Source organism: Dendrobium catenatum, unplaced genomic scaffold, assembly GCF_001605985.2.
Source record: "Dendrobium catenatum unplaced genomic scaffold, ASM160598v2 fragScaff_scaffold_72, whole genome shotgun sequence".
Taxonomy (NCBI): Eukaryota; Viridiplantae; Streptophyta; class Magnoliopsida; order Asparagales; family Orchidaceae; genus Dendrobium; species Dendrobium catenatum.
The window spans coordinates 2,262,028-2,277,024 of record NW_021318534.1 but is presented as its reverse complement, the minus strand read 5'-3'; the positions used below and the strand labels follow the sequence as shown (position 1 = coordinate 2,277,024).

The 14,997-nt window shown below is 36.6% G+C and overlaps 1 protein-coding gene across 1 annotated transcript; it reads right to left on the bottom strand.

Annotated features, from left to right (window-relative positions):
- Positions 1–5,426: 5,426 nt before the first annotated feature.
- Positions 5,427–10,718, bottom strand: LOC110092412 (protein CREG1). Its single transcript, XM_020816942.2, has 6 exons — positions 10,391–10,718; positions 9,110–9,145; positions 8,793–8,994; positions 6,060–6,138; positions 5,851–5,968; positions 5,427–5,703 (listed from the first exon to the last, which is right to left on the bottom strand). The coding sequence occupies exons 1-6, from the start codon at positions 10,591–10,593 to the stop codon at positions 5,667–5,669; spliced, it is 675 nt and encodes a 224-aa protein (XP_020672601.1). The 5' UTR covers positions 10,594–10,718; the 3' UTR covers positions 5,427–5,666.
- Positions 10,719–14,997: the final 4,279 nt, after the last annotated feature.

Below are 14,997 nucleotides of genomic sequence, written 5' to 3'. Positions count from 1 at the left end.
TGGGTTTCAGTGAAGGAGCAATATTCATAAAAAATAAAGCTTATATAGACGCATTAGTCTACAAGAGAATGTCTCAAATAGACGGCTATGATCTAAGAATTATCTTAGTCAGCTTATCAGACGGCCCTAATAAGTATTATCTATGAAGTCAGTCATGCCGATTTCTTAAGGAAAGATGGTCTCTAAAGGTTGACTATTGATTAGTTATTCGGCTACTCGATTATCAATATACACTTAGTTGTTGATAATGTATGCAACCAATTCTCTAATGATCAAACATCAACCCAATTGTATATATATAGAAGGTGGAGGGATGGTGAGCTCAATTTACATAACTTTTCTATTGTCATAGTCATTTCACTGGAATCTTAAAACTTTTTACTCAATAATTCTTCATCTTTTCTCTATTTTTCAAATTTCTTTCTCACTCAATATTCTCAATTTAATAAAATATAATTCATAAATAATTGCAAATATAATAATAAATATGTTGGAATAAGGCCAATAATTTTAATGTTGTACCAAGCAGATTTGGTAGCACATACTTGCCCCTTAGAATAACACTAAACTCATAGCAGAACCAAACTTAGAAAGAAAAAATAAAAGAATTTTCAATTATTGTGAAACTCCCAAGAAACACTTCTGAAAAAGACAACATATTTTTTTATTTTTTTTTTACATTTAGGCCCATTAAAAAAAAAACTTATACACACATCACATAATTAAAATATAAATTCAAGTCTTTTTGATTAAACAAAACTCTCAACCAACAAATCCAGGTGAGCACGCAGAACTTATATCTTTGAAAATTTATCACATTTTTTTGTGGGACATTTAGATGAGTTTAGGCAAACTCACACACACATTAAATGTAGAACTCTTAAGTAAAAGAAAGCTTAACTCTTAAACATTGAGACGCTTTTTGGTGTAATTGAAGAAATTTCATTAAGAAACTCCCCAGTTAAGCGTGCTCATCCCGGAATAATTCTGGGATGGGTGATCTACTGGGAAATTACACCCGGACAAAACCGTGAGGCTCTTAGGCCAAACAGCCCGATAGTTAAGAGTTTGGGTTATTACATTATGTATGCAAGCTTTAAATTTAAGACCTGTTTGTTGATAATTAAAACTCCCAACCAATATTGATGTAATCAAAAATTTGGGAGAGGGCCCCAAATTTTTTATCACAAAAGAAAGAACTTTTCTAAGTAATAGAAAAGACACAAAAGGACACAAAATAGGATCAAAACAAACTTTACTTATATAAAATGAAAGACTTACAACTCTTAAATTAAAACGACTTACAAATAAAGACTCTTACAAACGACTCAAACAAGACAACATAAACTTGCTTTCCAAAAGAAGAGGGATACAGGTGAGGTGGTCAATTGCGGAGAGATGAAAGAGGTTAGAAGCCAAGACGAAGGAGGAGGAGAAGCTCGCAAGCTTTCCTAGAGGAGAAGGAGAATGGAACAAGCTCGCAAGCTTTTCCACGATGAAACCCGCGGGTTATAGCTTCCAAAAATCACATTTTCACTTACTTAAAACAGCCACAAACATCACTATTTATAGGCACAAAAGAATGAATACAAACAGTCACCTAAAAGCAATATTAAATCCATTAAAATAGGGAAATAGAAGGCCATAAGTCACCAAGAAGAAGGCCAAAAGATAGCATGAATTCTACAGGAAAATTGCATAGAAAACAGAGAAAAACTCTTGGAATTCCCCCCCAAACAGCCACCAAACAACAGCCTTCATTTGGTGCAGAAAACATGGACAAAAAGGCCAAGAAAACCCAAGCAAACAGCCACAGGAAAGCCAGCAGGAGGCCCGAACAGCCAGCATAGCAGCCCCCATTCGAAACAGGAAACAAGGGGCAAAGCACGGGAAAACCAGCAGCCATCCACGGGAACCAAAGGGTCAAGCCACGGGAACCAAGGAACCATCCACGGGAACCAAAGAGCCATCCACGGGAACCAAAGGGACAACAAATGGGGGAATGAACCTCAATTTATGAGCTAAAAAGACTCTCTACTAGACATTAATGAGCTGATATCTAGTAGAGGAAATCATTTATGAGCTTGAAACATAAGAAGAAGCTCATTAATGAGCTGATTCAAGTAAAACTTATAAAATTTTCAACTCAACTTGTTTTGACCCATTCCTTGCCTACATCAAATATATAAGATGACCTTTTTTTATTATTCATATTTTTTCAGCCATTAGATGAAGAAGTTGGGGTTAGAGCTTGCGTGGGCATTTAAAACCCACTCTTTATTTAAAAACAAAGTGACGTTGAGCTTACTAAAATTAGATGATTAGCTTATACTGTTTTGAAAGAAAGAGATAAGACTATGGTCATGACGTGGGAAGCTTCCAGAAACTATTATATCTCACCGGTTCATGCTTCGAGAATAGGAGGCGTGAAATTTCATCTTTGTGCACCTTTTTCAATATGAACAAAAGACTATTTAGACCTTTCAATTATTGAAAAAATGATTCGAATTTCTTTTTGGTGCTGATTATATAATGCATAATTTTATTAGTGCAAAATTAAGGACTTTTGATATAGAATCTCTTGGAGGAGTGTAAACGGGTTGAGTCGGGTTTGAGGTATTTCTGATTTGAGCTTGATTAATTAATTGAGTTCAAACTCAAGCGTGAATTTAAGCTTTATTTTATGAGCTCGAATTGGCTCATTTATTTTTGTTGCGGACTAGAATATACGTGGCGATATAATTGGAAAGTTTCCGTCTCAATATTATACGGATATCTAGCACACAAACATGATAGAAATAGAAATACTAGGATTTTTACGTGCAAAACCCTGGAAAGGGAAAAACCCACGAGGCCACGTCCATTTGAAATAATTCAACTAGTGTTTGTTTGAAGTACAAGAAGCCGATTAGTCCTTAAAATTTAGGACGATCAGTTTACAATGTTTCACTTTCGGATTGAGATCCAATTACAACGTCGGGCAGAGTTCCAGCGTCACTTGGAGATCGAGAAGAATTATGGCGTCCTTCGGAGGTCGGGCATAATTCGGGTATCGTTCAGAAGTTGGACAGAATTCTGGTATCGTTCGGAAGTCGGGCAGAATTCCGGCGTCGGTCAGAACTATGGCGTCACTTGGGTTTCAGGTAGAACTCTGGCGTCGTTCAGAAGTCGGGCAGAATTCTGGCGTCGAGCAGAACTCTGGCGTCATTCGGAAGTCGGGCATAATTCTGACGTCGGGCAGAACTCTGGCGTGGTCGAGGAGGAGTTCTTCTCTCATATCCTTCTCTTCTTCTTCCCTTCTTCTTCTCTTCTTCTTGCTTGGGTTCTCTCTCATGAGAAATGAGATGTCTATTTATAGATATTCTGGAGTGGCATATCTTGTAAATAGGTATGAGATCAGGGGTAAATAGGGATTGGTTGAATGGACGGCCGATATTGAATCCCTTGATCGTGCACCGTTCGTCAGACATTTGAAGGTCTTAATGATGTCGGAATTCGACGATCTTGGGCTCGTTAGATTCGTCTCGTCGAGCCACTCGATTCGATTATAAGAACGTCATATTTGGAAACACTTTGATAACTCAAATTATGGTTTGAACTTTCCAACAACGCTTCGTGTGCTTTGATTTGGACTCATTTAGGCTCGGATTGAGTTGAATTTGGTGTTGTTGAGTTCGTATTTCTGAGACGCTCAGTTTGACTGTAAGTTCGCTAAAATCGGATTTCAAGTGATCCTAGATTTAATTTTGGAAGTTTCCGGCTCGATTTTGCTTCACGATTCGTGCCCAATCAAGAAATTTTTTTGAGGATATATCAATTTTTAACGAGACAAAATTATTATGATTGAAATAATTAATGTAATAAAATGGTAAAAATTTAAAAAATAGAAGAAACATAATAAATAGTCACTAAATAAGGAAGTAAGATATAATTTTTAAACATTAAAAAAATTACTTAAAATCCTAAATATTAATATATTTTAAGTGCATTTTATGTTAATATTTTTAAACGTGCTAGCTCGCGAGCTAACGAGTCGAGTCAGGGTTTGTTCAAATTTGATTTGTTAGCTCATCAAACTTGACCATGTGAGCCATTTATCGAGTCAAGATTGAGTAGGCTTGACTCACATACACCCATCTCTTTGCTTAAAATTTTGAGAGGTTATTAAAGCACAAAGTAGCCAAAGAGGAACTTGTGAGAGGAGAATTTGACCTTTAGTATTAAATTTCCGAATAGTATTAAATTTCCGAATTTGGTTAATACTTTACAAGCAGTTGAGTTCAATTGAAGGAATTCAACAGACGTTTAATGGGTTTCTTGCTCGTAGTACTCATTCATTCAATGAAACTTAACAATAATATTCCTTTATGAGGAACGAAGTATCTCTATATCTGAAGAGATCCTTGCAAATCGATTGGTCTTGAAAAAACAATTGTACACAATTCAAATGTAGGAGTCCAAATATCTTAGAAAACATATGGATGGTTTTAATAAGCTAATTCTTGATCTCAAGAATGTCGATGTGACAATAGACAAAGAAGATCAAGGAATTATACTCCTCAGCTCTTTGCCGAAGACATATGAGCACATAGTTGACACTATTTTATATAAGAAGCAAACATTGACAATGACCGAGGAAAAATCTGTCTTGATGAAAAATGATGTTCAGAGAAAATATAAAAATAATGAAGAAAATCTTGGCACAATTCTGATTGCAAGAGGAATACCAGAGTTCAGAGGTAACAAGTTCAGCAAGAAGAGCTTCTATTGCCATAAAGAGGGACATTTCAAGAGAAATTGCCTGTTGAAATTGCAAGGAGCTGGGCTCAAAGAAGACCCCAACTTAGCAGTGGTGGTAGATTTGGGAGATGAGTGGATTGATTCAGACAGTTTGTAAAATCTAGATCAAGATGGAGATTGTTAGAATTTGATACAAATTTTAGTTAGTTTTTCCATTGTAATTCCTTTAGATTCTTGTATAGCTTTGTTTTGTGCTTGGTGTTTATAAATTAAGTGCAATAGTCTGTAATACGGATACTAAGCCAATAATCAATAAGATTTGGTTCCTATTCTCTTCTTTCAAACAGCCGCTCCCTCCCTCTCTCCCTCACAGGACTCATCTTCCTCCAAGATCCTAACAGTGACAATATTAATCTCATAAATCAAGGTGGCATAAAGTGAGTAAGGAGGACCGATGAGCTCAATGGAATATTGATGGAGGTGGAATTGTTGTAGATTGATTTTTCCACAAAGATGATAGATCTCGGACAAAAAATTATTAAGGAGCTTAGCTTAGATGAACATAATTAGCTGCAATCACATGTACTGGCAGCAACGGAGAAAAGAAACTTGGTAATAATTTTAAGATGAAGGCAACCATATCTCACAAGTAAGAACAGAATTGACAAGCGAGAAGAAGATATAAATTGAAGTTTGGAAAGACAATTGCATGAAGAATATTGTTCTTTTAATGTAAAAGGAGCACCTTATTGATACAGAAATGGCAATTTTCCAACTTAGTCAGCACTTATTCATTAAATTTTCACAGAATAAATTACATTCGACAATTGTAAATATGATTACAGCAATAGATACAGGCATAAACATACTGTACATAACTTAGACCAAGTGATCTTTAAGACCGTTGGCAACGGATATGAGAAATTTTATGTCAGCAAATTAAGAGGGAAGTATTTTTCGTTCCTGACAAGAAGAAAATAGTAGTTTGTGAATGAGCTGCATTAGATAAAAAACAACATACCTGCTACTTGTCCTCTATAACAGTTCTCTTAATCGCCTACAGATAAATTTAATATGTCAAAACATTATAGAATAATAATTCCAACTCACTTTCCATTTTCGAGGTATTGTGCTGGAGTTATAGGCTTGGGGCCACCAAACCAGTCAATCAGGAATATATTCTCAATGTCTAATCTGAAAATTTTGAAGTCGTGACCACTTGGCCAGTCTGCAGCCAAACAAATAAAAGTTCAAAAAAAAAAAAATTACATACAAAAGCCTTTTCTTGTGTTTCAGGAGATGGTTGGCATGAGTAGTACCTTGCATTTCAGGATGCTTAGCGAACAGAGCATTCTTAGCAAACTCAGTTTCGGCAGATGAAGTATCGACCAATTTTAGCTGCATTATAAGAGGTAGATACCACTTTGTCAGTGCCATGTGACTAAATAGAGATGCAATTCAGTGGTGAAATGAAGATTTACCGTGAATTGGAAAAGAACTTTTCTAAAATTTTGAAGTGGCAAAGCTTCCATACTAAACTACAATAAGATTATAAACAAAGCTTTCATATTATATATAATTATGTTGAGATTATCAACCAAAAGATGATTATCCACCTCATCAATTCATGTGCAATGATTATATCAACCGCTAGATGATTATCTTAGCAATCTGCATATTCTCACCTTCCTTATTTATATCTAATTACTTATGTATTGTTTCTTTTCCTTAATTTTAGGACTGGTAATTGACATCATTTAGCACCCATAAATATATGAATTTTCTACAATTTTAAACAAGTAAATTCTTATTTTATATCCAATCAATTAAGCAAAAGAAGTAGTGTTTGATTTCTAAAATAACATCAGAGGCAAACAAGATTCTGAAAATCCTTGCAATCCAAGCCCCGAAATTCATCCCAAAATTTCAAACCATAAATATTTCAAATCTAGAAATCAAAACTCAGCATACCTTAGAAGAAGTGAATCAAGCAAGGAATGACCGTACTCCATTGCCCACCTCCAAAGAAGTTCAACCATTGTTAGTCGACCAAGGAGCCCCACCTGAACCAAAAAGCACTTCATCTCTTCGGCGATAAAGACCAAAACATGACCCACCAGCATTTGTGTTCACCTAGTGTTTCTTGACCCTCGCTATAAACTATTGCAATCCAAGACGAGAAGTTTGTCGCCATCTCCTCTTTCTTCCCAAATTTCTCAAATCCAAATTCCCATTTCCAAATTCATCAAATCTATACAACTTCCAGTTCCTAAATTGCCTACAGTTCAAGAAGATGTATTGCTTGGAATCAAGACCTTCCAACAAATAGTATAATCAAAGGAGTATCCAATTGGGAGCTCTCAAAGTTCCTAAACAAGGAGTGTTGAGATTATCAATCATAGGATGATTGTCCGTCTCAAAAATATGTGCACTCTTATTATATCAACTGCATCATGATTATTCATCTCAGCAATCTGCCGATTCTCGCCTTTCTGATTTTCCTTCCATTAATCATGTATTAATTCTTCATTTATTTTAGCTATAAATATATACTTTTTCTACAATTTGAATTAATGCATTATTATCTCATATTCAACCAATTAAGCAAAAATGTATCCTTAGATTCTAACAAATTATAAGAGGCATTATTCAAACCAAGACGGGTGAAGGCCATATCCAACCCTTCCCTAGTTCTACCAATGATGAAGTATACAACATCAAATCATAATGACAAGATGCCACATATAGTATGATAGAACTTAATGTGCATTAGTTATAGAATTTAAAAACCATCATCAATAGAACTATAATGGGGATTCTCGCTCAAAACAATGGGGGATCATTTATCAATAATTAGTTGGGATTCACTTAGCCAACAACTATCCACCAAAATAAGGGGAATATCTCACTCTCTCATCCTTATGCACTCTCCTAAAACCTTCCACATTGATGCCTTCTATATTCTCAAAAATAAACTCTTCGCTAATTAAAAGAGGCTGTTATTAGTGGTGGAGATGGGGGGTGTATTGGAAAGTATAATTTAATAAGTTACTTGGTGGGTGCCACATGATGATTGGAAAGATCAATTAATTTTAAATTAATATGTCATCAGGCACCATGATAGTTTTAACAATATGGCATTTTTAATTATAAGATTTCTAACTCTTTCAACAAGGTATCTAAAGAGTACCACTACTCCATTGAAAACTTAATACTTGAAACCTCATTCGCACCCTATCATAAAACTTTGATATAGGCCACAACATATTTTCTATAGAATGTCTGCAGAGAGCTGTGTAAACCACATTACCACTTTCTAGGAAAACAAGAATGCCACTAAGGAGCCAATGCGAAAGATAACATAAAATGGTCGCATTGCAGTAACTATGAAGCGAACGAAAAAGACAAGAAGGGAAAACTCATATCATTACAAATAATAAAGTTACATCAGGAATGTTCAATATTCTCTGCAGATGAAGTAAAATTTACGAAGTAACTTCAACTAGCTCCTCAGAACTTCCTAATTTTTTATCTCCAGCTATTTCGCATAAACTATGTAATTGCCAGTTCCTTCCCAAACAAACCTAACAGTTAGTTATCATCATCCCAAACAAATTTTGTAAAAAAAATTATAACAAGCACTACCAATCCAAAGGGTGATCACACATAACAAAAGGGCAACCAATAAACATCCCAATAAGTTCCTTTTTTGTTAAATGCTAAAATGTACACCAGCATTTATTAGTTAATATTTAATTTGTAAAAATAATAATAATTTTCCAGATCATCATATCATAACATATAGGCCATTGGAAAGGGTAGATGAAAACATTGCAATCAAGATAAAATAGAATCTGAAAAGTGAAAATAAATCAATACTGAGGAGAGCAGCTTCTGTACAAAACAAAAATAAGAAGGGGTTTGCTCATGTTGCTTGCTAAACATAACTTATGGACCTATCATTGATACGCTACAGCTAATAGAGCCATTAAATTTGACATAAACAAAAGTTTACAACTAAGAGAACCATTTAAACTTTATTATTTACAAACCTTTCCGGTTAGAGTAAGCTTAGCGCATGCTGGGTTTTCAGGATCTCTCTTGCCACAAGTTCCAAGCGGATACTCACTTAAAGTAAGAGATGATCTTGCATCCTTCAAAGCATCTCTTGCCGTAGGGTCTAATTCTGTTAAATAAAAATATGGAATACCACTCCCATTACCCGGTAATCCATCACTAAATGAAACAACATTTCTGCATAGTATGAAAAAAATATTGATCAATACACAAATAAAAACCGCGAGCTGTAACAACTCGTAACAAATATGAAGCATGTACTGAATTTTTTATATGAACCACTTGACACTACCCAAATGGAGCTCCTTCTTGATCGCTCGAAATTGTGCTGCCACATAGAGAACCCAAAAGTCAGGTAAACATAATTTCCGAAATTTCATCAAATAAGAAGTATTTGGTAGGAGGTTGACACATTAGTGATCAAAATTGAGCCTAGTAAAGAAGTTACAAATAAAGGGATATTCATCAATCCAAAAACTTGAGCTAAATGTTAGGGGTCACCATTAATATAGCAAAACTCGAACTCTTATTCCATATATAAGTAAATAAAATTTAAAAAAAAAAAAAACTCTTATTTTTATATTCAATGTGCGTCTGAATATTCTCCACTCTCATGCGAATTTCAACAACAGTATCCCTCACATGAGAGCACTACTTCATTCATCACAGCTTCTTAAATGACAAATTGTCAGCACCAGCAAATGCCATGCATCAAAAGTCTAAGAGCCTACATAGAAGTCAATCCACTCTTGAGGATAGCTCTGATACTAGCAAACTGAGCTCAATACACTAACAGAGGGATATAAATCAACCCAAAATTTAAAGCTAATTGGTACGAGTCTAGTCTAGTTTATCAGAAATTCAATTCTTATTTCATATCCGATGTAGGCTCATGTTGATCACAGCATAACATATTTAGGTTTACGGCTTTCTTCCTGCTTCTTAAAGCGAATTTTTAGTTAAAAATTTTAAATTTTTGTACTAGAAAACTGTTTTAAGAAGCAGTAAGAAAGCTGTCCCAAACCAAGCTTAAAAGAAAAAAAAAATGCTCGAGCTAGTTGTTTCTGGTTTTTTTATCAGCTCAAGTTTGCTTGAGTTTCTCTTTTCGAAGAGACTCAATTTTGAGTCATTGTCGAAGTCGGCTTAATCTTAAGCCTAGATTTTCCTCACTTAGAGATAAGCAGGGTAATCAAAGCGCATATCCAGCCTTGCTTAAGCTCTATTTGCTTAGCTGCCATCTCCTTCCGCATCCATCATTTTTAACTAGCTTATATCAACCATCTTTCTACTAATCACGCAGCTTAACTCAAAATAAAGTTTAAGCTTTAAAAGCTTAGCTTGAATTCGTTTGATTTCTCCTTGCTTAACTTATTTATATAAATACACAACCAAATAGTCCTGCTATCTTCCAACAAGTTCGTGCAACCACCAACAATTTTGCAAACAAATCGAGAAAAGAACCAAATCAAGCAGATTGGAAACAACAATAAATACCACCAATTGCAATTAGGTCGAAAGACTAATCTGAGAGATGGAGACTAAGGAAGCATCAGAGATAGAAGATGAAAAGAACCTGAGGACGCCCCAGAAATTCTGCCCCGCGAGCCAGCGAGCAGTGCCGACAGCGTCCTTTGGATCGGGCTTTGACGGGAGACGGATAACGCGAGCGCTCGCGGCGGGCGGAGATTGAAGAAGTACGAGAGAGAGAAAAAAGAAAGCGTAAAATCCAAAGAATGATAGCGAAGAAGAGGAATATCCCATGGCGCTTTGCTTCATCTAGGATGGAAAACCGATCGATGGAAAAAAGACAAGATTAGCCAATGGCTATAAATACAAGAAGTGGTTCCCACTTCTGGTAATCCATATCCATTCTGGGTAAGATTTTCTTCCTCGGAAGTCTCTGCCTTGTTTTGGTTGCTTCCGGATGGAAGAAGCGTAGAGAAGCCGCCCGAGCGAGATCAGCAACATGGTTCTGCATCACATTCATTGTTGAGGAATGTTTCTTACACGATTCTTACATAATGATTCAGGCAGTGTATAGGATTTGGCTTTAGCTTAAAATAAATTTGTTTTTAGTATTTTTATTCAAAATATATTTTAGACGTTTCAAGAAAGAATAACATTTTTTAGTTTAAATTTGTATTTAGAAAAAAAAAAATCTAATTGTCATGTCCATATATGGTGACCTGACGTAGCTCTATGTTCGGACGTCAATAATAGGTCACCACGTGGTCTTACTCAATACCGTGCAGCCCGACAACTTGACCCGGGATTGCTATGTTCGCGTATTGCTCGGTATTGCTAAGTATTGCTCGGTATTGCTAGGTATTGCTTGGCAATAATGAAAAATATCGCTCTCTGAAGACCGATACCGAGCAATACCGAGAAAAAATCGATCAATACCGAGAAAAACTCGGAATTGCTCGGTATTGCTCTTCACATAATGGTATTTCTCGTTATTGCCGAGCAAAAATCGATCAATACCGAGCAAATACCGAGCAATACCTAGCAACACGCAAACATAGCAATCCCGTCTCCGTTCCGGGTCGGGGTTGTCGGGCCGCGCGGTAAATTGTGAGAACACGTGGCACTATTTTACTGGCGTCCGAACGTAGAGCTACGTCATGTGATTGGACCAAATAAAAGTTCCCGACATTCGGCGGTAGAGAGATAAAATCTAACATCTTAGTTTAGTTAGAAAATTCAGCACACATATAGATAAAGAGAACATGTGACAGAGTTATAAGTGACACTAAGATTTTTATGGAGAAAAAATCCTAAAAAGTGAAAAAAAAAAAATCATGGAGATCAAGTATAGTTGAAATTATTCCATTAATGTTTGAAGTCAATTACAAATGAGACCCTTCCTTTGGTGAAAGACTTTGGTTTGTTGTAGCAAATATACATCATATATAATGCATTACACGATGGAAATTGGAAGAACAATATTGATATGATCGTTTAGTCGGTGGGATCATAGTTGGCAGGCTACAAAGGTCGGAAGAATCGTAGTCGATGGCGACGGAGGTTAGGAAGAGCATTTTCTGGTGACGGATGTTGAAGGATCGTAGTCGGCAGGCAACGAAGGTTGGAAGGACTGTAGTCGGCGGGCGATGATGGTCGAAAAGACTGTTGTATGGTGACGGATATCGGAAGGACCGTAGTCGGGGTCGATGGGCGACAGAGGTTGGAAAGATCATTGTATTGCGATGGAGGTTGGAAGGACTGTAGTCGACGAGCGACAAAAGTCGGAAGGACCGTAATCAACGGGCCACAGAGGTCGGAAAGACTGTTTTCTGACGACGGATGTCAGAAGAACCATAGTCAGCGAGCGACGAAGGTAAGAAAGAGCACTGTGTGGCGATGGAGGTCGGAATGACCGCAGTCGGTGAGCGACAACGATCGCAGGGATCGTACTTGGCAGCCCGGTGGAGGACCAACAATGATTGGTCATGAGAGGAGGTCCAACGGCGGCCGGGAGGAAGTCCAGTGGCGGTCAACGACCGGTTGGAGGTCTGAAAGCGGCCCGGTGAAAGTTTGAAGAAGGTCGGCGACCGAGTAGAAGTTTGACGATGGTCGACGGATGGGCGTGGATCGACGACAGTCGGGCCAAAGTCTAGCGGCAGTCAGGCGGTGGTGTGAAGGAAGTTGACGGCCGGTGGTTGTCTGATGACGGTCGGGTCAAAGTCCTACAGCGGTCGCGCCTGGGCGGTGGTTTGACAACGGTCGGGCTGAAGTTTGGCTACTGTCGACGACCGGTTGGAAGTCTGATGGCGATCGACGACTAGGTGGTGGTCCGATGATAGCGAAACAGAAGTTCGACGAGCTGGAGCTCTTGAAGCCTCAGAGCTCTCTCCAATCTCTAGTCAAATGTTTCCTTCATGTCGAAAGTGGTGGTCTATTTATAAATTTTCGTGAGTGGCATATCTCGTAAATATAGAGAAGATCTGAGATACGTTCGGAGTGCTCCATCGAATGGCTCATATTGATTCTCCCGATCATAGAGAGATTTTCAATTGTTTAAGTGTCTTGACGATGTCGGGATTTAGCAATCTTGGGCTCATTGGATTTGTGTTGCTGAGCCGCTCGATTTGACTATAAACATGTCATATTTGGATATCATTTTTGTCATCCAAATAATGCGTTGATCTTTCCAAATGTGGTTTGGACCCCCGATTTGGACCCATTTGGGCTCGCGTTCGATCGATTTTGATATCGTTAGGTTCGTCTCTTTGGGACGTTTAGTTTGACTATAAGTTTGTTGAAATTGGAATTCAGATGATCCCAAATTTAATTTTAGAAGTTTTCAACTGAAATATGCCTCGAGATTCATGTTCGATCAAAGCAATTTTTTTTTACTTATCACTAATGTTGAAAAGAAAAAAAAATACTCTTTAGACACGACTTTCACTTATCATCTCCCATATAGATTTAATGGAAAAATTAATAAAAAATTTGATATTTAATAAAATAACCCTGAACATACAATTATAGTTTAATATGAAAATCATGCACTTTTTATTGTTTAGCACTTAGCATATTTAGGTCATGAAATGCATAACAATCATTGATGCCATTTGTTGTCCCCAATCTTCTCAATTTTAGAAAGCTAACCTCTTTCTCAATAAAAAAAAAAAAAAATGCATTTAAAAAATTTGCTGGCAACAATGGCAAAGGAGTAGGATGGTGGACAGGACAATAATGGTGGCTTCAAAGAGGAGCATGCAATGTTGCATCGATACACTTATTTATGAAGGCATGTTGTATCCGATAGACAGATACATGGATAGCCTCCGATACACCACCGATATGTGTCGGATACGTCAAAGTCGTATCCAATTAAAATACTATTTAATTTCAAAATTACACACGTATCCGATGCCCGTGTCCGTTGAAAAACAAAAAGAAATCCGAAAAAAGTGCACGTATTTACTTCCGCAGTTGCGAGCAAGGTTTCCGAGATGGATTTGAGTCTCTTGATGATATGGGAATATTATAAATTAATCTTTCACTTGATGAACTTGAATTAGAAGCTATGATATTTATTGAAGATGATATAGAAGTTCAAAGACAAACCACTAAAGATGCTAATCATATCATTCCTTCTATTGAATAGTTGAAATTTCGTGTGCTAGACAAAATATGTTTGTGCTTTTGTTGTTGTACTAGACATTTAATGCTTACTTATATTTTGATGTTATAAGATACAAGGCTATAAATGATGTTGTTTTCATTTTTGTTTTGTAATTTCAAATTTTATGTTTTGATTGCTTTCTTAGTTTTTATGTATGATTTAAAAATTATAACGCCGTGTCCGTGCCGTACCTGTATCCTGTATTTTTAAGAATTGACGTGTCTCGTATCTGTATCGTGTCATATCCGTGTTGCCGTATCCGTATCGGTGCAGCATAGGGAGCATGGTAGCAACGTCAAGGGGCAAGTTGGCATAGGTAGGTGACGAACGAGTATGAAATCCGTCGAAAGTTTGTCGCATAGCCGCCGAAAAATTTGTCATAAATATTTCATTGAAAATCCATCTGAAATCAATCAGAAGTCCGTTGAAAAGTCGCCGGGATTTTGGAGTAAAATTTTTGCCAAAACTTCCATAATTAACATTTTTACAGTAGCTGGAGGGGTCAATTCTCAAAGTGGTTTAGGCTTGAAAATTATATTGGTGTTTATTGGATTCATCATGTTAGCACAGCAAGTATCTCAATTAATCTCTAAAAGTTCTAGTTTGATTCATATGTCGGTACCTTGCGCTTCTCAAACTAATTCAAAAGAAAAATCCTCACAACAAGTGCACATAAATAAACTTTAAATACTAATACTTCAGGGAGGAAATACATTGAACAAGGATTAACAAAAGTTGATGGCCTGTGATGCACCAATACTTTTCCTCAATGAGACATGCAGTGTCTGACACGTATCAGATACGACACACATCCAAACACACGTCCAACAAGTCTTTGATACGTGTCAGACACACCAAAGACATGTTCGATCAAAATAATATTAAAAATAAATTGGACATGCGTGTTCGACATGCGTGTCTTAAATATTTTATAATTTTAATATTCAAATTTTTATGTATTAAAAAGAAAACTAAATTTTATATTTCCTTTCAAGATCGAGCCCCCAAATCAATTTCTCACTTAATATCTCATTCCTTAAACATAC

Coding starts and splice junctions, on each gene's coding strand:
- LOC110092412 (XM_020816942.2), bottom strand. CDS start 10,593: ATGAAGCAAAGCGCCATGGGATATTCCTCTTCTTCGCTATCATTCTTT. Junction 6,139..8,792: donor AGCTTACTCTAACCGGAAAG/GTTTGTAAATAA, acceptor CTTATAATGCAG/CTAAAATTGGTCGATACTTC. Junction 5,969..6,059: donor TAAGCATCCTGAAATGCAAG/GTACTACTCATG, acceptor GTTTGGCTGCAG/ACTGGCCAAGTGGTCACGAC.